General features: G+C 38.1%; 3 protein-coding genes across 6 annotated transcripts; 2 read left to right on the forward strand and 1 right to left on the reverse strand.

The window, feature by feature from the left end:
• The first annotated feature begins 219 nt into the window (after positions 1 to 219).
• On the forward strand, positions 220 to 2874 carry LOC141444199 (uncharacterized). Of its 2 annotated transcripts, XM_074109674.1 has the most exons (4): positions 220 to 482; positions 644 to 730; positions 1605 to 1718; positions 1945 to 2033. In XM_074109674.1, exons 1-3 carry the CDS (start codon positions 336 to 338, stop codon positions 1701 to 1703), a joined length of 333 nt encoding a protein of 110 aa, XP_073965775.1. In that variant the 5' UTR covers positions 220 to 335; the 3' UTR covers positions 1704 to 1718; positions 1945 to 2033. The 2 variants fall into 2 exon arrangements, with proteins under 2 accessions (XP_073965775.1, XP_073965774.1); XM_074109673.1 differs by lacking the exon at positions 1605 to 1718 and having other exon boundaries at positions 1945 to 2874.
• A 221-nt stretch (positions 2875 to 3095) lies between these two features.
• Positions 3096 to 7054, reverse strand: Fdx1 (Adrenodoxin-like protein 1, mitochondrial Ferredoxin 1). The gene is made up of 6 exons (XM_074109675.1): positions 6839 to 7054; positions 6706 to 6757; positions 6482 to 6588; positions 5660 to 5800; positions 4550 to 4676; positions 3096 to 3199 (listed from the first exon to the last, which is right to left on the reverse strand). The coding sequence occupies exons 1-5, from the start codon at positions 6936 to 6938 to the stop codon at positions 4573 to 4575; spliced, it is 504 nt and encodes a 167-aa protein (XP_073965776.1). The 5' UTR covers positions 6939 to 7054; the 3' UTR covers positions 3096 to 3199; positions 4550 to 4572.
• A 10760-nt stretch (positions 7055 to 17814) lies between these two features.
• Positions 17815 to 22735, forward strand: LOC141444227 (uncharacterized). 3 transcript variants are annotated; one of them, XM_074109706.1, is made up of 3 exons: positions 17815 to 18074; positions 19409 to 19740; positions 20676 to 22735. In XM_074109706.1, the coding sequence occupies exons 2-3, from the start codon at positions 19423 to 19425 to the stop codon at positions 22695 to 22697; spliced, it is 2340 nt and encodes a 779-aa protein (XP_073965807.1). In that variant the 5' UTR covers positions 17815 to 18074; positions 19409 to 19422; the 3' UTR covers positions 22698 to 22735. The 3 variants fall into 3 exon arrangements, with proteins under 3 accessions (XP_073965807.1, XP_073965809.1, XP_073965810.1); XM_074109708.1 differs by having other exon boundaries at positions 17815 to 17969; XM_074109709.1 differs by lacking the exon at positions 17815 to 18074 and adding an exon at positions 18085 to 18875.
• Positions 22736 to 23461: the final 726 nt, after the last annotated feature.

Here is a 23461-nt window from a genome sequence, read left to right on the forward strand (position 1 = left end):
GGCGGACGGCGACGGCGCGGCTTTTATGTTGCCACAAAGAATAAAATTCGTGATGTTTTATTCTAATTAAAGTTTCTGTAGGATTATTGCAAAATTCTTATGCAAATTAATTATTAAACAAAAAGCACTTTGAAAATTTCTTTGAGCTTCTTTTGTAATTTGTAGGTAACATTAAACTTTTTGCATCAATGGTTTGCTTGCATTGCATGGATGGAACGATCGACATTGAGTTCAATAAACTTATCTGTCAGGTACTAATCAGCTGTTAGCGACTAGCGTTAATTATTGAAAGAATTTGTTTGTGAATTTCCAGTGACACAGTGAAGTATTTTAACATGAGCGAACATTTGAATGAAGAAGAAATAAAGATAGAATATAATGAGTCCTTTGAAACGGACCCTTTATGTGAGAAAATTGGTACAAATTCGATCACAAACTATGATGTTCTAGTTGACAACAGTACTCTAGATACTCAGGATAGGGTAAGTTTAATTTATTTTACTTGTCCCTTGCTCGAATTCAGCTTATTCGTAGAGCATACCGCCGAAGAACTGTTAATTTCCTTACTTTTTGACTATTTTTGAGTTTTTGGTCGTTTATAATCATATTTTGTAATTAAAATTATTTGTATATATTTTTTCAGGAAAAGGACCAGGCTGGTTACAATAATTCACCAATATTCAGCTCTCATTCTTCTATCTGTGACTTAGAGCTAGAAGACTTCGATTGTGTAAGTATCAAATTGCAATGTAATTTTTTTTATAGTAGCTTTTGCCTGCAAGTTTGTCTTGGGTCTTTTGCAGTTTCCTGTTATGAAAAGGAGCCTTACGCCAAGTTTCTTGCGGTGTATTCCTCTTGGCAATGATGGTCTTTCCGAAAGCGCTGGTAGTTTAAAAAATGATGTGTCAAAGTGCCCATTGCATTGCGGCCTGTTTACTGAATAAATTTTGAATTCCTATCTGTGAAAGTTGTTTAAACCAATTCAGTACTTACAAATTACTTATTTATTTATTACTCACTAGGTACATAGAATTAAAATGATAAATGAAAATATATTCTAAGATCATTGTTAGGATTGCTTGAAATCACTTTTATACACACAATTTTGTAGTAATGGGATATTCTGATACAGTTTCCAGTAATCTACAGTAGGTACAGTACAGGATCTGTAAATGTAATAAAATAAATGATCGAAAATGGCATCAAAAATTCAGCCATGATACATCAAAAATCCAACCACTAAATAAACCATGACAATGAGAGATTAGTATGGAATTATAACTAAATATCTTTCTTTACTTTACTGTACCTGTATACAAAATCAATTAGGATATTTTTTTGTTTAATTTTTCCTCACTCACCTGGCCCAATGGCCGAATTTATCAAACACTACTCCTGCTATGTATTTTAATAAACACAGTGTTTAAAACAGTTTGAACACCAAAAAAATTATCATGAATTTAAGAAACCCGTTTTACTTATCTTTGATTGATTTCTGATATTTTATGTTTGGCAGTGGTGAAACTGGTGTCTAACTCGGTCATTCTCATTTTATCGTGCACCTGTCTAATTAATTATCGTTACGCTTTTTTTTCATGCAAAAGCGACACGGCGCTGAGAGTGAGTGCACTGCACATCTAGAAAAGGATGGCTGCCATTTACATTTATCTGTGCACTCAAGTCTAAAAATACCGTGTCGCTGATGCGGGAAAAAAACGGTAGGTACGGTAAACGGTAATTAGACAGGTCAATGGTACCTAAAGTGAGAATGGCCGAACTCACTTGGGATCACAATCTTTTTCACTACTTCTTTCTGTCAGACGGTATACTTATACAGCTATGTATGGCTAAAGATAGAGAGATGGCAAATATTACCATGTCCGTCTGCATGTTGAACAATATGGCCTCAGGTCTCAAGACTCATTGAACCTTTTATTATTTCAGAACTCTCTAGAAACACAAGCTACATGGTACAAGGAAATAGATGACTCTGGGAAGTATGTGTGTAAATTCTGTGACCTCACATACTCAACGATACAAACCGTACGACACCATGTGAAGACCAAGCATCCTGAGAACGCAAACGCCTTGAAAAACATCATCAAAAACAACAAAAGAAACCGTAAAATAAAATGCCACATATGCAAGCAACGGTTCAAATTGATAGCAAGTTTAAAAGAACATGTTAAAGAACATTCAGAAAACCTGCTCCGCTCCTGTCAAGTGTGCCTTGCAACGTTTAACAACAACCGCGAAATGACACAACATCTGTATCACAAACACCCGAACACACCACAAACAAAAACATACTCCTGCCTTACTTGTGGATATCGAACTAGAAAACTATCTCATTACAGACAGCACAAAAACACCCATTTGCAGAACAAAGAACTAAAATGCGACTTCTGTGATTATTCTACAAACTATTCACCCAATTTGAAAATTCATGTCCGCATACATACTAATTACAAACCATATGCTTGTGATTATGGTGATTGCGGCTACCGTTGTGCCGCCAAATCGGCGCTAAGAAGTCATCAACTGAAACATTATCCTGAACAAAACATACTATATTGTGATAGGTGTACATACAAGACCGTCTATAGACAGTCCTTAAAGGTACACATTGAGAGCCATGATAGGAACAGTTTAAGAGTAACTATATAGAATATAGATGGATGTTAGAAGGTAGATGTTATGGTGTTATGGCTGAAGATAAAAGCCGAAAGGAATGCAAGGGAATAATTTATTTATCTACAGAGACTCATTATTGCAGTGATATTTGAGAAGCGCGAAGCAGAATGTTGAAGTTTATATATTTGCTCACTAGATGTCGCTAAGAGTCGCTACAACGAAATAAAAACTTTTATCTGTTTGGATTTTTTATTCACTAACCTACTTTTGTACAAGATATCTTACATTAATTAACAATATAACAACAGAACGTAAAATTGTACATTATGGGACGTTACACTCGTGCAATAACGCGCTGCTTGTGATCAAATAGCGTGCTCCATCTTAGGCCTCATCCTCGCTTTCCATCAGGCGTGATTGTGGCCAAACGCAAGCCTATACTGTATAAAAAAAAAAAATAACAAATCCATTGCTAATTTTCAACTGTCTCTTCCAACAGTAAATAAAAATAGTAATATCTGATTCATATTTTTACGCGAGTACTCAGTTGATTTCTTCTTGATTGCTGAAAAAAATATGGGAACAAAATATCGAATTTATCTAAAGACATTACAAGAATCTGCCGTATTCTGCCTGCCGATCTAAAGTACACGAACTTACTCGTTCAAAATTCGAACTTCGTATTGTGCCGTCCCGCTCACGCTGATAGTAAGTATTTAATACGAGAAGGAGACGGATGGTACCACACGAACTTTTTTTTTTTTTACTAATTTTAGAATGTACTCGTCCAAACTTTTTTTTCCTTATTTTTGTTGAGACTGAACACTCCAGGTGATCATCTCAGCCTCATGTGCTCGTTCAGTTCCTATGCAAGGGGCAGATCAAAACAATTGACCTGGTCATTGATGCACACACTTTAAAAATCTAACGTGTATTCTTTGATCACAGCACAGCTTACTCGTGCAGTAATGTGGAGGTCCCATTAAGCTTTTAACAAAAATAATAAGGCTTTGCCTATTATTGCGATATTATTATTACGGTAAACTCAGGTAGTCGAGGAAATTGACTCGCGTACAGTCGAGGTCATAAACTTGTGAGCAAAGATTTTATCAAAAATATCTGAACACGACTCTATTGATAACGGCGTAGAAGCATTATGACAGCATTAATGACATCAGTTGCACAAAAGTTCTACCCTGGTATAGTTGTAGTGAAAAGTTTTTACACAGGACGAGTAAAAGTTATAAAGACTTCATTTTCTCACTTTAGGTCACAGCTCATTAGATTCACCCGGCACCCGATCAGCACCGCCTCGCCGCAAGTGGTTAGTAATCTTTACATGGATTTGTATGGGCATGCGCTCGCTAGATCAACTCCGTAGTATCACCGGATCGCCTCGCTCGCTCGTGTCCACGCTCCACGCGCGGACGGCGAGTAGACCACTCGGTGATAGCTCCCTGCTCGTACGCTGGCCTCGCGTGAACCGCGCGCGGCCGGCGCGGCGCTCCCCACCCTCATTTCACAATAGTAAATTCGAGGAAAAACTACTCGGAAATTCGAGGACCACGAGACGTCCAATCGTTGACACCGCGACGTTCACTCGTTGACCACGCGAGGTCCACTCGTTGTCAACACGCCGTCCGTGCGTGGACCACTAGTCGACAACGAGTGGACGCCGAAAGTCGAGGCGGTGCTGGTCGGGTGCCGGGTGGCTCTAATGTCGCAGTCTGATGACCTTTTAACTGTACGCGATTCATTTTCCTTGACTGTACCAAGGCTCTAACTCTAGGTTCTCAATTTATTTCACAAGAGCCACATCAATCCATTTAAAATATCATTCTAATTTTAAATGAGTTGCCAAAAATTATGTGAACATGAGTATTTTCAAAGATGAATCAACTGATCGTAAATTTACCAAATTATTTTGTTTTCTACTCATCAGTGGGGTGTGGGCTTATGTCCGTCCACATAAAAGTTTCGAGTCGCTTTCGGAAGTTGCAATTCCATGCCTTCTAAATCCTTGGTTAGAGTTATTTGACAACCTGAAAATATAAGAAAATTTAAAGTTAAACTAACTATCAGATGACCCGCTTCCTCGTTTGCCTCCCTCACAACCTCACAACAAAAAAAAAGCTTTTATTTTATTTTATAAAACTAGCTTTGCCTGTCTGTGACGAATTCGTTTATCGCTATGCCGCAAGAACTATGCAATTTTCTGAGACAAAAACTATCCTACGTTCTTTTAGGGTTAACTAAATTGCATAACAAATTTCATCTAAGTCAGTTCAGCGGTTTAATCGTGAAAAGGTAACGGATAAGAGTTACTTTTGCATTTATAATAAGTATTACTAAGGATTTTATTTATTAATATTTTTATGTTTAATTAAGACGAGAAAACATGTGTCCAAAATATACAGGGTTATTGATAATTCGACGTATTTGGGAATACGTTCGACGTATAACTCAAAAATGGTTAAATTTTGCTTAATGCATATGGGGTTTAAAATTATCGCAAATAGTCACCCCTATCACCTCCTAACGCGAATACGTCGAATTACCAATAACTCTGTATAGTCCAAGGGTCGACTATAGGCGGACCGCGGTCCTCATCCCGACCGCGGAAGGCCTAGCCTCGGACCACCAAGTGTCTAGCCCAAGACCGTCAATGTCACTTTTGAGACTAATTAACCTACTTAGCTACTTTTTTTGTATAGTGTATGTGTTATTTATTTGCATATGAATAAATAAATACTTTATCACAAAAAAAATTCTAGACCTTGATAAAATTTTAAACAGCATTCTCGGACCCTATTAAAAACTAATTGCCGACCCCTAGCTACCCTATTGACAGCTCAGACTAGTAATCTATGCACTATGGTGAAACATTAGATAGGTATACAAGCAATAAATGTTTTCGAATGGATTGGTTGGATGGTGCAATTAGTGCACAAGAAATGCATTTAAAAAAAAACAATAATTTTGAATAGTTTATTTTTATGCTTTGATTTGTTTTAATGATACTTACCTAATCTAGAATTTTCCTTTAGAAACGGTGCCATGTCTAGTAAGTCATCTTCTTTCTCTTCTGAAGGTGGCAACTGGTCCAGGAACTTGTCATTTACATACACATGACAGGTTGTACATGCCAGTGATGCTTCACACGCACCTGAAGCATATAAGATTAAAATTATTTATATTAGAATCAGAGCCAGAATAAGCCAGCGCAGGGCCTGTAGCAAATTTTATCATGGAGCCCTTGATTTGCTTCAAGTTTATAGTATTAAATAAAATATTATAGTGATAATTTTGATACCATCACTTTCTTTGGTTTTATGGTGGCAATATTGCACTACATTGATTTGAAAAATATTATCATGATTCTATCTAACTTGTTTTTTTTATTATCACAAACGTTGGTGGCACCTAGATGCGAGGGGCTTGTAGCGTTTGCTACTCTTACTCGCCGCAGTTCAATCAATAGTGTCATCATCATCAGCCAGAAGAGAAGACGTCCACTGCTAAACAAAGGCCTCCCCCTTAGAATGCTACAATGAACAACAACTCGCCACTTGCATCTACCGGTTACCCGCAATTCTCAAGATGTCGTCAGTCAACCTAGTGGGAGGCCTGCCAACGAAGTCCGGTTCGCGGTCGCCACTGGAGAACTTTCAATCAATAGTGTATTTAATTTAAATTCCCTATTTGCACGGCAAATGGAACTCAAATTATCTCATTCTGTGAGTAGTGGTGTGTATTATAGGGCAGAAATGATGATGACGACTTTTAGTATTATATGGAGAGACCATTCAGAAAAAAATATACTGTAAAGTATATAAATAGAACATACCTTCCATTTCAATTCCATATCGATGAGCTAAATACAGTGCATTGTCCCCAACTTTACCTTTCACTGGATGTTTTTTGCCATCTTTGGTTACATAAACAATATTTACACTAAAAAATAATAAATAACACAGAATTACTAATAATTTTACACTAATTGATGCATATTTTTTACAAGATTTCTAGCTCTAATTTATTAAATAGTTACACAATAATTATGATACTTACACTTCGTCTTCAGATTTAGGATCTTGCCATTCGTATTCGCCATGCTTAAGAGCTGCAAATAAACTTTAAAAGTTAGTGGTTTTGAAACAAATGAGAATTTCGGATATAAAATACAAATGGTAATGTAATTCACCAGGAGTTAAGTGTATTCGCCTGATGTATGAGGGATTCGGTGCTCTGAATACTTTTAAGTTCTGACTCACAATATAGCGTTTAAAAACCGCTTTAAACATTGTGTTTATATTAATTCATTGCTTAAAAATTTAACAAGTAAACAAATGCGGAGGTTATAAAATTATCTTAGGTTTTTCGTCATTTCCATCCGAGCATGTGACATTTTAAAGACGTTTTTCCAAACCTTTTTTGTATTAAATTCTTGACCGTTATTCGAAGCCTACCAATATAATGAGAGAAGCGTTTCCGTTTCCCTTAAACATCATATAATTTGTCTACATTTCCGTTATATATACCACCCCCCCTCCACTGCCAGCCCGGCGAGCAAGCATTCTTGTGATCAGCTGCTCGGTCTTTGCCTCATTGGCGTTTTGTTTCCCGCCGTGAACGGTCGTGAGTCTTGTCTAGTCTGAAGACATCAACTATTATTCTTCTTACTTAAAAGTGATAAAAGGACCGTTGCTATCATCGTATCGTAAGTTTTTAATCCGAGTAATATTTTTTAGTAATAATTTCTATCGAATAGAAATAATATTTAGCCGCTGATGGTAAAATATTTAGCGGCATTTAATCTTTTGTACAGTACTTGATTTCGATTTTTCAATTTGAAATAACGGAATTTCCCGTTCGTTCTTGAATAAGTAATTTTTGTCTACTTAATTGAATTTGATTACCGTTATTGTGCGTGTGTATGTGTGTGCAGCATTAACCTCCTTTTGCAGCAATAATGAGTGATTCACGCAAAGGAAGTGTTGACGAAACTAGAGAAAAGTCAGTTTCGAGCTCTAGTTCCTCTTCTTCCTCATCGAGTTCGAGTAGTAACTCGTCGGCAAAGAAAAAGCAACGCCGAAGACGTCGTCGTGCAAGTAAATCAAATCGCGTGCTGAGAAAATTAGCAAAAGAGGTAAGCGAGCTACGCAACATAGTACAGTATCCTAATTCTAGTACCCCAAGTACCCTCATGACTCAGATTATGTTGATCATAATGTTAGCGGTGATTTATTTCAATCAACTGTCGGTGTCTCCGAAGAGCCTGCACCGGCGTCAGATTTCTTTATAAATCTGGAAACCAGTCTTAAGGAGCCCGCAATTCCTAAAACTCCAGATAATTATTTAGAAGCCTTGCAAAAGTTAAATAGGTTCACAAATAAAGCCTGGTCTGAGGTTCGTTACTTGGATGTACAAAAGTTGTATACTCATTCCCCGGGATTCGTTGAGCTAGAAACGAATGAAGAAGTTGTAGCCTATGATGTGTCCAAGTCTCTATCTTACACGGAAAGGTCTTACGCCGCAATTACGTTCGCCTTATTAAAGCAGAAAGAGGCTATCGAGAAAAATATTCGTGAATATCTTAACTGGGCCCGTAGCTCTGGTGAATTGTCTTTCTCGCAGATAAAGGATAAATTGGAAGGGCTCTTTGATACGGGGGATTTTCACAAAGTCTCTGCCGATACTTTACAGCTTGTGTGTGGTCACAGAGCTGATATTGTCCAACAAAGACGGGAGCAGATTTTAAGAGCTGTCAAAGACCCATTACATAAATCTACCCTCCGAAAAATACCACCTACAGCGTCAAGCTTATTTGAACCACAGGCTTTTACTGCCGCGCTAGAAAAATCGGGAGGAGTACGGAAAATGCGCTGCTACCTTAGTTAAACCGATCACAATTATCTTTTTAAGATCTGTCACGGAGGGTCATTTTCCTACAATCTGGAAAAAAGCATGGATCACACCAATTCCGAAGGGTTCGATAAGCCATGACATAGAAAAATATAGACCCATATCAAAACTCTGTCAGTTTGGTAAAATATTGGAGAAAATAGTCACCGACCAACTAACTAATGTCATCCGTCGCCACATCAACCCTAAACAACATGGTTTTTATAAAGGTAGAAGTGTGGAGAGTAACCTTCTTTTATTCAGCGAGGTGGTCCGTGACGCCATGGATGGTAATTTGCAAGTAGACGTTGTTTACACGGATTTTGCTAAGGCATTTGATAAAATATCTTTTAATACATTACTACTTAAGCTTTGGAGTCTCGGTGTGCATGGGGACCTATTTCGCTGGATTAAATCATACGTGGAAAATCGGTCGCAGGCTGTTGTGCTGGGCGGGCATTCATCTGTGTATAGAGAGGCTTATTCAGGGGTACCGCAGGGTTCCCATTTGGGACCATTATTGTTCACTCTTTATATTAATGACATTACCACTGCTTTATGTTACTCTAGTGCTCTACTTTATGCGGATGATACAAAAATACTCAGAGTTGTTAAAAGCCTATCTGAATGCGAACTTTTGCAGAAAGATTTAACTAATTTTGAGAGGTATTGTAATCAAAATAGTTTATTTTTAAATGCTAAAAAATGTTCGGTGATAACGTTTACCAGGAAAAAGAACCCGATAATTTATGAATATGAGATATGCAGCAATAAGTTAAACAGGGTTCATGAGATACGTGATTTGGGGGTCATAATGGACTCCAAATTTACTTTCAATCCTCACATAGACCATATCTTAAAAATGGCTTATAGACAGCTAGGATTTATTCTCCGCGTGGGCAAGCCATTTAAACAACCTGCTACATATAAATTGTTATTTAATAGTTACGTGCGTAGTCGCTTAGAATTTGCGTCGGTCGTGTGGAATCCTCATTACCAAGTCCATAAGGATAGAATAGAAAAGGTGCAAAGGAAGTTCGTAAAGGCCCTGGAGTTCAGAACAGGTCGACAATACGTTGATTATGTATCGTCAGCTATACGCCACAGCATTCAGCCTCTGACCGTCAGACGGTCATGTACCGATTTGTTTACACTTTTTAAGATTTTGAATAACCTGATAGATGCCCCTGAACTACTGAATGGTGTGAACATTCGCGTCCCCCGGAAAAACGAACGCAGCTGCCGTAAAAGGGCGTTGTTTAGTGTACAGAAACATAGAACCAGGCATGCGCAATTCTCGTACTTGAGACGTGTATGCAAACTGTATAATGATAGTTGTATGAGTGCAGATTTGTTTTGCAGCTCGTTGGATGTATTTAAAAAATGTATTAGAGATTTATTGAAGTAGATATTTATATATGCATGTATATGTGTGTGTATATGGGCTTAAGATAATTGATGATCTTAATAGTGCTTAGGTATAGGTTGAACGTTTAAACGTGTTTCATATTTTCATATTTTTCATATTTTTTTTAACAAAAGTTATCTGTACTTAATATTTTAAAGGGAACTATAGGTCTATTTATATAAAACTAATTCCTAGCTTTAGCTAAAATGCAAAATTATTGTGAAAGACTGTTTGTTTCTAAATAAATAAAAAAAAAAAAAAAAAAAAAAAAAAAAAAAAAAGGAAAGTTTTCTACCCTTCACAAAAACCTACCACAAGTGCTTCTGCTGCGCAAGCAGGTAGCAGTGGAAATACACATCGCCCCGCGCAGGGGTCGAATGCTCGTGTTATGCCTGCGCAAGGCTTTAATTTCCAAAATAGAAGGCGTGACCCTTCTCATATCGCACCCGCGCAGGGTACGTGCAATCATTATTCGTCGCATGGGCAGGCTCCCAGCTATTGTCACTATTGTCCTGCGCAAGGAACAAACAATGGTGGGGGCCAAAGAGTGCATCCACGCCACGATAACACTAGCTACCGTCCAAGAATTGGCGGGCAAATAAGGGCGGACAACAACCACGTGGTACCAAACGTGGGGCGTCACCAGCCTACAAGGACAGAGCTGGTAAACGGAGGCGATTTTGACTCGAGGACCTTCCAAGCGGGTCAAGTACAAAACTTTTACAACCAGTGGAAAGATTGGAACGCCCCGCCATTTATTTTAAAAGTAATCAAGGGATATCGCATTCCATTTGTAGAAATTCCACCACTGATAATCTCGTTTCAAGACGACAATTTCACAACCCCGTCATCACCAGAAATGACAAATGCCATACAAAAACTAAAGGATCAGGGTGCCTTAGAGGTAGCGACAGAGAGCCCCAGTTTCCTGTCCAAATTGTTCCTGGTAGAAAAAGGGGACGGTTCTCTGAGGCCCATTTTCAACCTGCGAGCCCTAAATTGGTTTGTGCAAACCGAGAAATTTCGCCTCATAAACGTGGCAAAAATTCCGCACTTTTTACAAAACGAGGACTGGCTTGTCAAAATAGATCTCTCGCAGGCTTACTTTCACATTCCAGTAACGCAAAGTCACAGAAGATTCCTTCGACTCATTTACCAGGGTCAACTTTTGCAAATGACGTGTCTTCCATTTGGCTTAAGTTCGGCACCGAGGGTTTTCGCCTCAATCTCAAACTGGATTGCACAAAAACTAAGAGAACAGGGAATAAGAATTCTGGTCTATTTAGACGATTATTTGATTGCTCACCAAAATCCCCATATTCTCGGGACCCAAGTAGATATAACAATAAACATGCTGCAACAACTGGGTTGGCAGATAAACTGGGAGAAATCAGTTCTTATTCCCCAGACTCATCTGGAGTACTTAGGTGTGGTATGGAATCCTTGGCTGGACAAAAAGAGCCTCCCGAGAGGAAAATAAACAAGATTCAAGAATCTGTATCCAGATACCTCAGTGCCAAGACAGGTACTCTCAGGGAAATCCAATCACTGGCAGGGATGCTGAACTTTGCCAGTTTCGTTGTACCAAGGGGACGCCTGAACTATCGGTTCCTACAAGTAATGATAAATCGACATCTTTATCAAAACCCCAGGAAGCAGTTTCCCCTGCCCAGGGAAGTCCTGAACGAAATGGAATGGTGGATGCGAAATTGCCAAGAGTCGTCACCAATACAAATCCCCCCACCCACGCACTATTTAACGACCGATGCTTCGGATATTGCTTGGGCGGGAAGTTAAACGACGCTCATCTATCGGGGCCTTGGTCAACCTCAGAAAAGAAACTACATGGCAACAGAAAGGAGATGTTAGCTATCATCAAAATATTGCAACTGGCTCATTTCGATTTGTACAAGGCATCATTGCTAATTCAGAGCGACAGCCAAACAGTTGTGGCTTATCTAAGAAACGAAGGCGGCACTCGGTCGGAGGCGCTCATGGAACATACTTACCAAATTTACCGCCTGCTGGATACGTATCAGATCCAGATGCGAGTCTTTCACCTTCCTGGCTTATACAACGTCGAAGCCGATCATCTTTCAAGGCTAAAAGTTCCCCCGGAATGGCACTTACTGCCAAAAGCCACAAGGCCGATTTTTCACAAATGGGGAACGCCGGAAATAGATCTGTTTGCGTCACAGGCAGCGCACGTCGTGTCAAAATATTGCTCAATAGATCAGAACGACAAACAAGCAGCGTTTTGCGATGCACTAAGTCAACCATGGACCTTCAAGTTGGCATGGATCTTCCCACCACCATGTTTAATTCCCAGGGTTCTTCATCACCTGAACCAAGCCAAGGGAACATACTTAATAGTAGTCCCCAAATGGAAACTAGTTTTTTGGAGAGCAGACTTGAAGAGTCGAGCCATGAGCCCCCCACATACAATATGGAACCTTCCAGAAGTCTTGCTAGACCTGTCGACCGGGATTCCACCAGCCAAGGTGATGGAGATGACGCTGGAGGTTTGGAGATGTGGGGGTGGTCTGGGAATTTAACAGACTGGTCACCTGAGCAGAAATCTTTGCTCTTATCAAGTTGGCGACCATCGACTTTAAAAGACGTACAAAGTCGCATGGAATAGATGGTGCCGTTGGGCTCATGATAATGACTTAAACATTTCATCACCTACGGGATCCTCTTTAGCCCGTTTTCTATCAGACCTTCACCAAAAGAGGGCTTAGCTTATAGTACCATTCTAGTACACAAATCAGTAGTCTCGTCACTTTGCGATGCCGATAAATCAGAGGCCCTTAGTTCCCACAAGCTGGTCAAACAGGTACTTAAAGCTATCGCCTTACAGAAACCAAAAGAGCCAAAGCCTCCAATATGGGATGTTGCTAATCTAGTACTCTTCTTATCAAGTCGAAAGTTTCAACAGGACAACCTATATGAAGTCGCAAGGCATACTGCTGCTCTATTGCTCTTATGCTCGGGGCGAAGGGTACATGATCTCACATTGTTATGCATTGACTCCGATCATATGACTGATATGGGCAGTCACATCATTTTGTGGCCAAGATTCGGATCAAAGACAGATTCGTCAGACACTAGACAATCTGGTTGGAAGCTTCTTCCAAATACTCAGTGTAATCAAGCAGATGCGATTTATTGGATAAAGCAACTAATTGAAATTTCTCGACAACGACGAGAGGTTTGCAAGAGTTCAAAACTCTTCCTCACCGTAATTGGTAAGCCAAGAGAAGCTTCCCGTACTATCATAGCGGGATGGGTTAAATCATTGCTACGTGAAGCTGGTATCGAGGCAACCCCTGGTAGTGTACGAGCTGCAGTAGCTTCTAGAAATTGGATCGATAATTTTCCCCTAGATTCTATTTTGCAACAAGGAAATTGGCGCTCAGAAGACACTTTTAGACGATTTTACCGTCGAGAAATTTCTCGCGCTGATCATAATGTGAACAATTTGAGTAATTTGTTTGAAGGTGTATAATTTTCGTTTGTCACCCAATGGGTATACTTAATCTTTGCAATTGTTTGATTGATAACGTACTAAATAAAACGATTTATTCAGGTTTTCTATGTGAGATGAAGTTCTTAAATCTAGAATCTGTCATAATAATGATACTTGAGTTATAAATGTGATTAAAGCGATTTATTTACTTGATTCATAGTTTGTTCTGTCAGACTGTCACCCCTTTTTAACCTACACATATATAGATAGGTACATGGCTTGCTAATCACGTTAGTAAGTGCTGAATAGTTCTAATATGCGAATGTTTCTCTCATCTAGAAGTCACATTGGCGTTTATCCTCCACCGCCAGACGATAACAAACACGTCTCATTATATTGGTAGGCTTCGAATAACGGTCAAGAATTTAATATCAGCGTTTTACCTTACAATAAAACGCTTATTAAATACTTACCTTATTCGAAGCCTACCAAATAACCCCTGCCTGGCGAAATAAGAGCCGCAATGAGGCAAAGACCGAGCAGCTGATCACAAGAATGCTTGCTCGCCGGGCTGGCAGTGGAGGGGGGGTGGTATATATAACGGAAATGTAGACAAATTATATGATGTTTAAGGGAAACGGAAACGCTTCTCTCATTATATTGGTAGGCTTCGAATAAGGTAAGTATTTAATAAGCGTTTTATTGTAAGGTAAAACGCTGATATTATCTATTTATAGGTCGTTCTTTGCTTCAAAAGAAATAAAAAACGCCTCAATTCAATGCTTTAAGAAAATGTTGCCATACTGTATTTTTCCCCCACTTTTATGGTAAAATTATATTCATAAGACCAAAGTGATATTCTACCCAATCTATGTAGATCTACATTGCAAGCGTATTAAATAAAGAGTGTAAAAATTGTGGAAATCTCTTTGTTTTGAAATGATCTATCTAATTGGCACATGAAGAGAATTTAAACAAAATATCGAGTCTTACTTAACGTATGCTCCAGAAGTTAAAAGGTTCAGTGAATGCACATTCAATGAGGGCTATCGCGTATGAATTCGCCACTAGAGGCGCTAGTGTAGCGTGAGGTCTCCGAAATGTCAAATCTCATAGTTTTTGGGTGAGCTATGCGGGTTTATTTATAATTAGACTAATTTTGTGAATATTTTGCAATATCTTGAATTAATTATGGCAAATATGCGTTCCGTGGCAATGAATGTCTGTGTTTTGAGACAGTTTTGTCTTTCGGAAACCTTTGTCCTCCCTTTTTTCCGAACAAAACGGGGACTATGCAATACTGTGGCATGCTCGATATTTTTATGGTACGGTTTAAAGGTGTATTAAATATGATTTTAATCTAAACTTTGTTTTCACGCCCGTAATAGCATACTTTGAAAGCCATACTTAAAAACCTCACGCAACAGTGCGCCATCTAGTGGGACAAAAAACGATAGCCCTCATTAAGCTAAATCAATATTCATCTGTACTATAAAATACTTAATGTGGGTTTTTATTAATTTATCATTTGATGCAATTGTGTACGATTGCAATACGGTATTTGACTATTTTGTATATGTTTTATAAATTAAAACTAAGTACACAATTCCTGTTATCGAATAGAAAATCAATTTTTCAGCTACCTTTACAAATAACAAAGTTATTAAGGTTTGAAATTCAAGATTAGACAGAGAAAGACATACTGGCATGTAACGTCACATACTTGATACATAGAGAAAAGCGTTTGAGAACGAAACAGGTATATAGATTTTTCAAAAAATCAATATAAATCCAATTTTCAACCGATTTAAATTTTCTCGTCGCTAAACACTATCTGTTTATCTATATTTTCATAATAATACTAGCTTTTGCCCGCGACTTCGCACGCGTGGAATAATAACTTTAGAAAGTACTTATTTAATTTATTTAGGGTACCTATTCTGCCAATAATAGCACATAGAAACTTCTACGGTTTACTGAAAATAACCTGTTTTAATACATTGCTTTATATCTAAACAAATTTTTTTTGTTCTTCCATTCTATGGTAAAACATAAATATTTTGCGGGTAGCCACATTTTAGCAATACGACGTGTATTCTACCCTGCCAACAAAAAAGGACTAATTCTTCATAGTGAGCTCTTGACATCTTATGTCATTTATTGTAAATTAGGAGGGTAGGATTATAATTAAGACGGCATTGTTACTAAGCATAGCTACACATATTTCCGATAAATATGCTTATAGTACATTTGTTTGGAATTCCTTACAAACTTTCATCCCCATATTTTCAAGTAGGTAGGTATGAAAAATGTTTTTTAGGGTTCCGTACCTCAAAAGGAAAAATGGAACCCTTATAGGATTACTTTGCTGTCCGTCCGTCCGTCTGTCTGTCAAGACCCTTTATCCCGTAAACGTGCGGAGTATGTATAGAGTTGAAATTAAAACCCTAAACTCAGGTCAATAGTCCCGGAAGCTGTGAAAAAATCGAACTTCTAAGTTAACGCAATCAAAAGCTACAATCATTCACCCCTATTTCACCCGCACACAGGAAGAATTAAAAAAAAAATGCTCGAAAATATACCTATTTATCTCTTATCACGTGCCCAAATGGCAAGTTTAATAAAGATTCATCGATATCGATATATCTTCGATAATGACGACCTTCCATATGAACTTTCATCCCCTATTTCATCCCCTCACAGGTCGAATTTTCAAAAAAGCTCAAATACATACCAACTTCTTTCTTATTAAGTGCCTAAATGCCAAGTTTCATGGTTTTATTTCCGACAGCGACAAACTTCCACCATATAAACTTTCACCCCCTATTTCAACCCCTTCATCATCATCATCATCATCCCAGCCTATATACGTCCCACTGCTGGGCACAGGCCTCCTCTCAGAACAAGAGGGCTTGGGCCATAGTTCCCACGCGGGCCAGCGCGGATTGGGAACTTCACACGCACCATTGAATTGCTTCGCAGGTTTGTGCAGGTTTCCTCACGATGTTTTCAACCCCTTAAAGCCTCTTTTTCGTGATAAAAGAGCCTATGTTTTTTCCCATGGCCTATTCTATCTCTGTACCAAATTTCATTTAAATCGGTTAAACGGTTTTTGCGTGAAAGCGTAACAGACAGACAGAGTTACTTTCTCATTTATAATATTAGTATATAAAGTATAATAGTATAATATTAGTATGGATTAAGATATGGCAAAATCAGGAGCTGTCAAATACCGTATTGTCATTGTTGACCAGTATGCCCGTTTCCATGTTCGCTCGTAAGTACGGCTCGATCGATTTTGATACTAAAGGATGTCATTAAGCCGGCCGAATTTAGACTTGCAAGGAAAATCGTTCAAGTTACATTACATTGCGAGGCCCTAAAGCCAACGAGTCTTTAGTGGTCAATCGAGCACCGCAATGTAATGCAACTTGCACGATTTTTCCTGCAAATCTAAACTCGGCTTTAGATTCGTCTTCTTGATAACACATGTTAATGGGTGCATACAATTCTTAAAGAAAATAAATAACAGATTTTAATCTTCGGGGTTGAAAAAACCTTTAAAAAAGATATAAGGGGGCTGAAGTGAAGGGCATTATTCAAAAGCGAGTTACATGAAGTAGGTCAATTAAATTTATTTAATGGTTTTGAAGTGACTAATTAAGTAGAGATAATAGCTAACCTATTCACCGAGTAATATATGGTAGCAGTGGCAGTTTATGTTAAGTATGACAATTACTAATTTAATTATCATCTTGTAATAAAAACTTAAAAGCACGAAATGAAAATAAATTAAGAAATAAAACCTTCTGCGTACAAAAACTAAACAGATAAGATTAGACAAAATTTGTTTTTTCTATGCTAGTTAGTACCTAAGGGCAGCTACATACATTCGGAAATCTGTTTCGAAATTTCGATTTGAAATACCGATTTGGGATATCGAACGCAGTAAATCCATACAAATCTATGGACCTACCACATACAGTGAAGGCAGTAGCTTTCCGTTTGAACTTTTCTCTGATTCGGAATTCCGCATGGTGGTCCGTGAGTTCACAATTGAAATAGACATACGTGTGTGATGTATTTATGGAATGACGAATCCACATTTCAAATCTAAATTCCGAAACGGAATTCCGAGTGCATGAGGCCGCCGTAAATAGTAAAAAATGATTCAATTACTTACTTGAAAGTGCCCACGAAATCTACCCACATTGCGAATTTGTTACATTACTTAGTTATTCCAATCGATTATCCGTCCGTTCTATACCATACTTACTTTTTATCATAAACAGACAGGTAATAAACTTTTTATGTAATACTTGTAATATTTACATAAAGGCGGTATGTAGAATAAGGTGGTAAATTAATATATTGTTATTGTGTTTGCAACACCGACCGGCAAACGTCATGCATTCTTGAAAAACGTCAATAATCGCAAACAAAAAGGCCATTTTGGCCATTTTTCATAATAATTTACCTATTATATTAGAAAGTTATTGATTTTTAGCTCTAAGGTGTCGGCTCGTGGTGGAACGTAGTTCATATATAAGTTAGGTTATATGCTATTTTATTAGTGTAATAATTATAAATATGTTTAAATGTTAAAAACCGAAGTTTGTTTTCGTGAAATGAAGGATGTATAATATTAAGGAGAGATAAGTAAGTTCTTATGGAGTGACGTGGTCGTATTTGGTTTTTGTAACTTTATCTACTTTATCATTTGAAGCATTTTACTTTGGTATATAAAATTTATACACTTAGAATGAAGAACTTAAACTGTTATCTTTTAGATGATTAATATTATTGAATTGGACTTAACTATTTATTTCTCATAGCGCGCTATGCTGACGGGATCGCAATTTTTTTTCCCACTGATTTTAGCAAAAATAAGTTAGTTTTGTATGACCCTTGATTTTGTATCACTACACACCACTATACCTAGCATAAAAGAACTTTAAATACTTTATGCTTATAATTATAACACATTTTGTATCTTCCCTAAGTCCTGACCTTCTTTAATTATACATAGTTCTACAGACAGAGCCAAGAATTCTGTTTTATGATTTTGGAAATTATTTCAATACATTTAAAGTTCTTGTTTTGTTCAAAAATTTGTATAGCTAAAGTGGGAAAAGTTTCCCATGACGAAGTCTTTATAAATAAATAAAAATAAATAAATATCACTGGACAAATCACACCAATTGACCTAGTCCCAAAGTAAGCTTAGCAAAGCTTATATTATGAGTACTAAGCTAATTATATAGATATAGATACATACTTAAATACATATTAAACACCCAAGACCTGAGAACAAACATTCATATTTTTCATACAAATATCTGCCCCAACACGGGAATCGAACAGATTCTTTAACCTCTAGGCCATCTGGTCGTCAGTTTAGTCTATGACATTGACATAAGATTGATTTTTCCTTGCCACTACAAAATCTATATTCACTAGGTACGTCTATACTCCAATTTGTAGTATATTTGGTAGTTATTCTTTTTTTTTTCGAGTTGAGCATTCTTACAATTGATTTGTACTTTATGAACAGAGAGCGGATTTTTCATGGCATTTTTTGACCTGTCATAGGCTACGTATGCACTATGCGGCCAACTGCGCGGTTTTAGCGCGTCGTCTCTTTCTCGACCGATACTTTGCAGATGGACGGCGCGCCAAAACCGCACGGTTAGCCGCATAGTGTGTACGTAGCCATAGTGACTTCTCACTTATCGACTCTACCTAATTATATAGATATATTAGACTTTAAATTAGTTTGTCATGAACTTATCATGTTATGTAGAGCATTCTTTACCACATACAAATGCACATTTGGCTGTTAAATAAGTAGTTTAAGGGGCTGTTTCACCATCCATTGATTAGTGTTAGCTGACGGTTAAATGTGATGCCGTCTCCGTCTATTTGAACAAAACAAATAGATATTCTTTGATGAGTTGGAAAACTCCTTTAATTATTCATATTTTAATTTTCAGATAAATAATCAATTATGTCAATAAAGAAAGAAAATATTAAACTAGAAGATGTAAAACCTGATATAGACAAAATCAAAATAAAAGTAGAAAATGAGGAACGGAAGGATCCCACCTCTTTTCTGCCAGATGAGCCAATGGTGTATGAATTAAAAAAGAAGAAAAAGAAAAAAAAGAAGCATAGACAAGAGGATCCTTTTAAGGATATAGAAGAGAAAGCGCCAGTTGAAGTGATCAAAGCTTTTGACGATATTGCTTATGATCCTGTGCCAAGTCTTGACCCTGAGGTTACTATCAAAGTGGAAAATATAGAAGTGGAATTAGATTTTAATGATGTAAGTTACGCATTTACTGGAATATTCTTACCCAATGCGCTGGAGCACTACATATGGTGTTATGAAAATACCTACTTATAAAGCAGAGTCATGACATGACACCCTCCCTGGGCCCTGAGCTGGGTCTAGGACAACAGAACTGTACCTAAATATTTAACTAAACTCATTGATTTTAATAAAATGAATATACTTCTATCACAAAAGAGGAGAATTGATTGAGCTATCACTAGAATTTGACTATGTGACATTTTTTACATTACTTTATTACATTACTAGCTTTTGCCCGCGGTTTCGTCCCCGTGGAATTATTTTTCGGGGATAAAAAGTAGCCTATGTCACTCTCTGGCCCATAAACTATCTCTATGCCAAAAATCACGTCGATCCGTTGCTCCGTTGCAGCTTGCAGCGTGAAAGAAGGACAAACATACAAACATGCACACTTTCACATGTATAATATTAGTATATGGATTAGTGATGTAACAAATGTCATTTTTTGAACATTCGCGAGTGCGAATATCTGCTACCGACATTCGCGAATGCGAATGCGAATATTCAGTTTTTCCTTTTTGCGCCAAATTGTCTATGGCAGTCTCGTTCGAACGAAGTGCGTTCCGGTTGTACTTTGTTCCGAGAATTACACAGTTTATACGAACGCATCGCAAAGTAAATAAATAAATAAAGAATGCCAAATGATTAAGTGAAGATGAAGACGGATAATGTGATTACGAGACTGTTATTATTTTTGTATAAAAAACATAAGAAATTAATGTATTTTGATTTTATTAACCTATCTATCTAATATATTATCTAATAATTGTATTTTTTTCTGATATTCATATTCGCAAAACATTCGCAGAAATTTTGCGAATGCGATTGCGAATATGCAAAAATATGCGAATATTCTTTACATCACTAATATGGATTATGTTTTCCAGTTTGCCGAAAATGGCGGCCTGCTGCTCGAAGGCCCTCATAGTGAGGACAGTCAAGAACCAGAAGTGAAGATTGAGCAGCAGAACCATGAAGCTGCCATCCTCACATTTGAAAGTGTAGTCAACGACAAAACAGTCCTTGGATACAGCCAAGCCGCAGGCATCGAAGCTGCTCCAAATCATGTCTGCAAGATATGCCACCTAGTCTTCCAGAGTCAAAAAACGCTACGCATGCACCAAAAACGAAAGCACCCAGTATACAGGAAGAGTTTTAAACACATTTGCGACTACTGCGGTATGGCTTACGAAATGAAAAACAGTCTAGTAGCTCACATTAAGAGAAAACATGGCCCTAATTCATCTGCAGACGATAGGGAAGAAAGGACTTGCGAAATCTGTGCACTGGTCTTCAAAGGCATGACTAGGTTGAGGATGCATATGCGAAGAAAGCATGGCTTGTTCGAGGATACTTTCCGCCATGAGTGCCAAGAATGTGGACTGACCTATGATAAGTATAGAAGTCTGATTGTCCATGTACAAAGGAAGCATTCCAAAGTTGCCAAACCTGCTGCAAATCAATGGTTCAACTGCCCATTTTGCCCGAAGGTCTTTACAAGACGCGAGACCTACGCCAGACATGTGCAAAGAAAACACAGGATCAATGAAGATGGAATCCAAGAAGATAGTATCACCCAAGAAGCTTTAGAAAGCTGTGTGAATAAAGAAACAGGGGAGATATTGTGCAATCAATGCCCACTAGTCTTTTCGTCGTTAAACTTTTTAAAATTACACATGAGAAGGAAGCATAATGCTCTGAAAGAAGATTTCAGATTAAAATGCATGATTTGCAACCTGTCTTATGACAAAATTGAGAGTCTGAAACGTCACGTGCGAAGGAAACACGATAACGGAGCTCACTGTGAAGTATGCAATAAGCAGTTTGGAACGAGAGAGATGTATTTAAACCATTCCCATATAAAAGTGATCCGGGAATGCTCCATTTGCGGCCTAATATTTGCGTCCCAAGCCGGCCTAGGAAAACACTTGCGGTGTACCCACAAAATAGACACCCCTAAGACTGTATTTTGTAACATTTGTAACGAAGGTTTCCATGATAAGCGCCAGTTGAAACCTCATTTGTTGAGAGTGCATTTAAAAGTTTCGTACACATGTAGATTCTGCTTTAAAGTATTTAAAGCCAAGGAGAGTTACCGGCGCCATATTTTGTTCAAACATCCAGGGCAGAGTCAGACCACTACTAGTGAGCAGAAATGTGATCAATGTACAGAGACTTTTCCGGATGAGTTTGAGCTCAGTCGTCATGTTCACGCTGCTCATCCGAAAAAACTACAAGACTCTGACATTCCTGTTGTTGAAATCAAGAAAGAAGATGGTGACATTAAGGAGGTATTCCAGTGCACTAAGTGCCCAGAAAGTTACTTAGTATTCGAGCAACTTAGGACACATTATGAGCAAAATCACTTCAATGCTCAAGACACTCAGTGTCAGATTTGCGGCCAAATCTTGCCATCAAATGACCTACCCAAACATATAAAGCAGGAGCACACACCTGACACAGTCATGGAGTGCAAATACTGTGAGTTTAAAACCACAATCAAAGCTAGTATGACACAGCACATGTTGCGGCATAAGAATGCTTCAACGATACACTGTGAATACCCCGGTTGTAGATTCAAGTCGTTCTACGAAGATGCAATGACTAAGCATAAAAAGAAGCATGTCGATCAAGGAGTAAAGTTGCAATGCACGCAATGCCCATTCCAGACTATGAATAAATACATACTAAGGTATCACGAAGAAGCTCATGTTACAGGGAAAAAGAGATACTCTTGTGATCAGTGTGACTATGCTACTATATTGCCAGCAAACTTGGTGCAACATAAGTATAAGCATTCCGCAGTGAAGAGGTTTAAATGCGAGTTCTGTCCGTTTGCCACAAAATATAACACGTCGTTACGTTTTCATGTTAAGAAGAAACACTGTGATCTCCCGTCGTTCAGTTAAAATTTTATGTTGATAATTTATTAAAATATTTGGTGTTATTCTGTTTTTTTCTCACCTTCGCTTAACAGATGGCAGCAGTGTATGTGTGAACGTCTAAGCCGTAGGCGTATATAGAAGGGGGGCTGGGTGGACCGTGCCCATCCTAATATGGTCCAGTGCCCACCCCAGGATGTTGGGCTACCAATTCAAAATTCTATAATACTGATATCTTCACACAAAAATCCAGGCCAGCCCCCACCTGAAAAATAACCCTAGATACGCCAATAGCATTAATTTCACAAAAGTTTTCATTTTCACCACTTCTTTGTGTCATATGGTATGGGATGAGGGTAGGAAGAGAAATTGTATACCAAAAACTACACTTGTATACGATCGCGAGCGCCCGCGCCCGCGAGTTACACAATACAATACAGCCTTTTAACCATCGTGCCTTGGCATGGCTGGTAATTAATGCCACGGTCGCTATCTACAATCTTCGGAAAGGGAGAAGAGCACAGAGTTCCTCGTATGTAAATTCGATACGAGAAGACAACTGACTGGGGGCTACTCCGAAAATCGAAGTTCGTATCGTAACATCTCGCTCACTCGCTCGCATTAAATAGTTTTAGCGTGAGCGGGACGGCACGACAAGAAGATCGAATTTTGAACTTTGTGGTAAGTACCTAAGGTTTCCCCAAAAAGCGCTTTCCGTGGTTAATCAAGATGATCAAGAATCAAGACATGATATTTGAATATTCTTTTTCACTTCTCATGCTCGTAAAGTT

This window comes from Choristoneura fumiferana, chromosome 29 (assembly GCF_025370935.1).
Source record: "Choristoneura fumiferana chromosome 29, NRCan_CFum_1, whole genome shotgun sequence".
Taxonomy (NCBI): domain Eukaryota; kingdom Metazoa; phylum Arthropoda; class Insecta; order Lepidoptera; family Tortricidae; genus Choristoneura; species Choristoneura fumiferana.

Coding starts and splice junctions, on each gene's coding strand:
- LOC141444227 (XM_074109706.1), top strand. CDS start 19,423: ATGTCAATAAAGAAAGAAAATATTAAACTAGAAGATGTAAAACCTGAT. Junction 19,741..20,675: donor TGGAATTAGATTTTAATGAT/GTAAGTTACGCA, acceptor TATGTTTTCCAG/TTTGCCGAAAATGGCGGCCT.
- Fdx1 (XM_074109675.1), bottom strand. CDS start 6,938: ATGTTTAAAGCGGTTTTTAAACGCTATATTGTGAGTCAGAACTTAAAA. Junction 6,758..6,838: donor GCGAATACACTTAACTCCTG/GTGAATTACATT, acceptor GTTTATTTGCAG/CTCTTAAGCATGGCGAATAC. Junction 6,589..6,705: donor CCTAAATCTGAAGACGAAGT/GTAAGTATCATA, acceptor ATTATTTTTTAG/TGTAAATATTGTTTATGTAA.
- LOC141444199 (XM_074109673.1), top strand. CDS start 336: ATGAGCGAACATTTGAATGAAGAAGAAATAAAGATAGAATATAATGAG. Junction 483..643: donor CTCTAGATACTCAGGATAGG/GTAAGTTTAATT, acceptor ATATTTTTTCAG/GAAAAGGACCAGGCTGGTTA. Junction 731..1,944: donor AGCTAGAAGACTTCGATTGT/GTAAGTATCAAA, acceptor TTATTATTTCAG/AACTCTCTAGAAACACAAGC.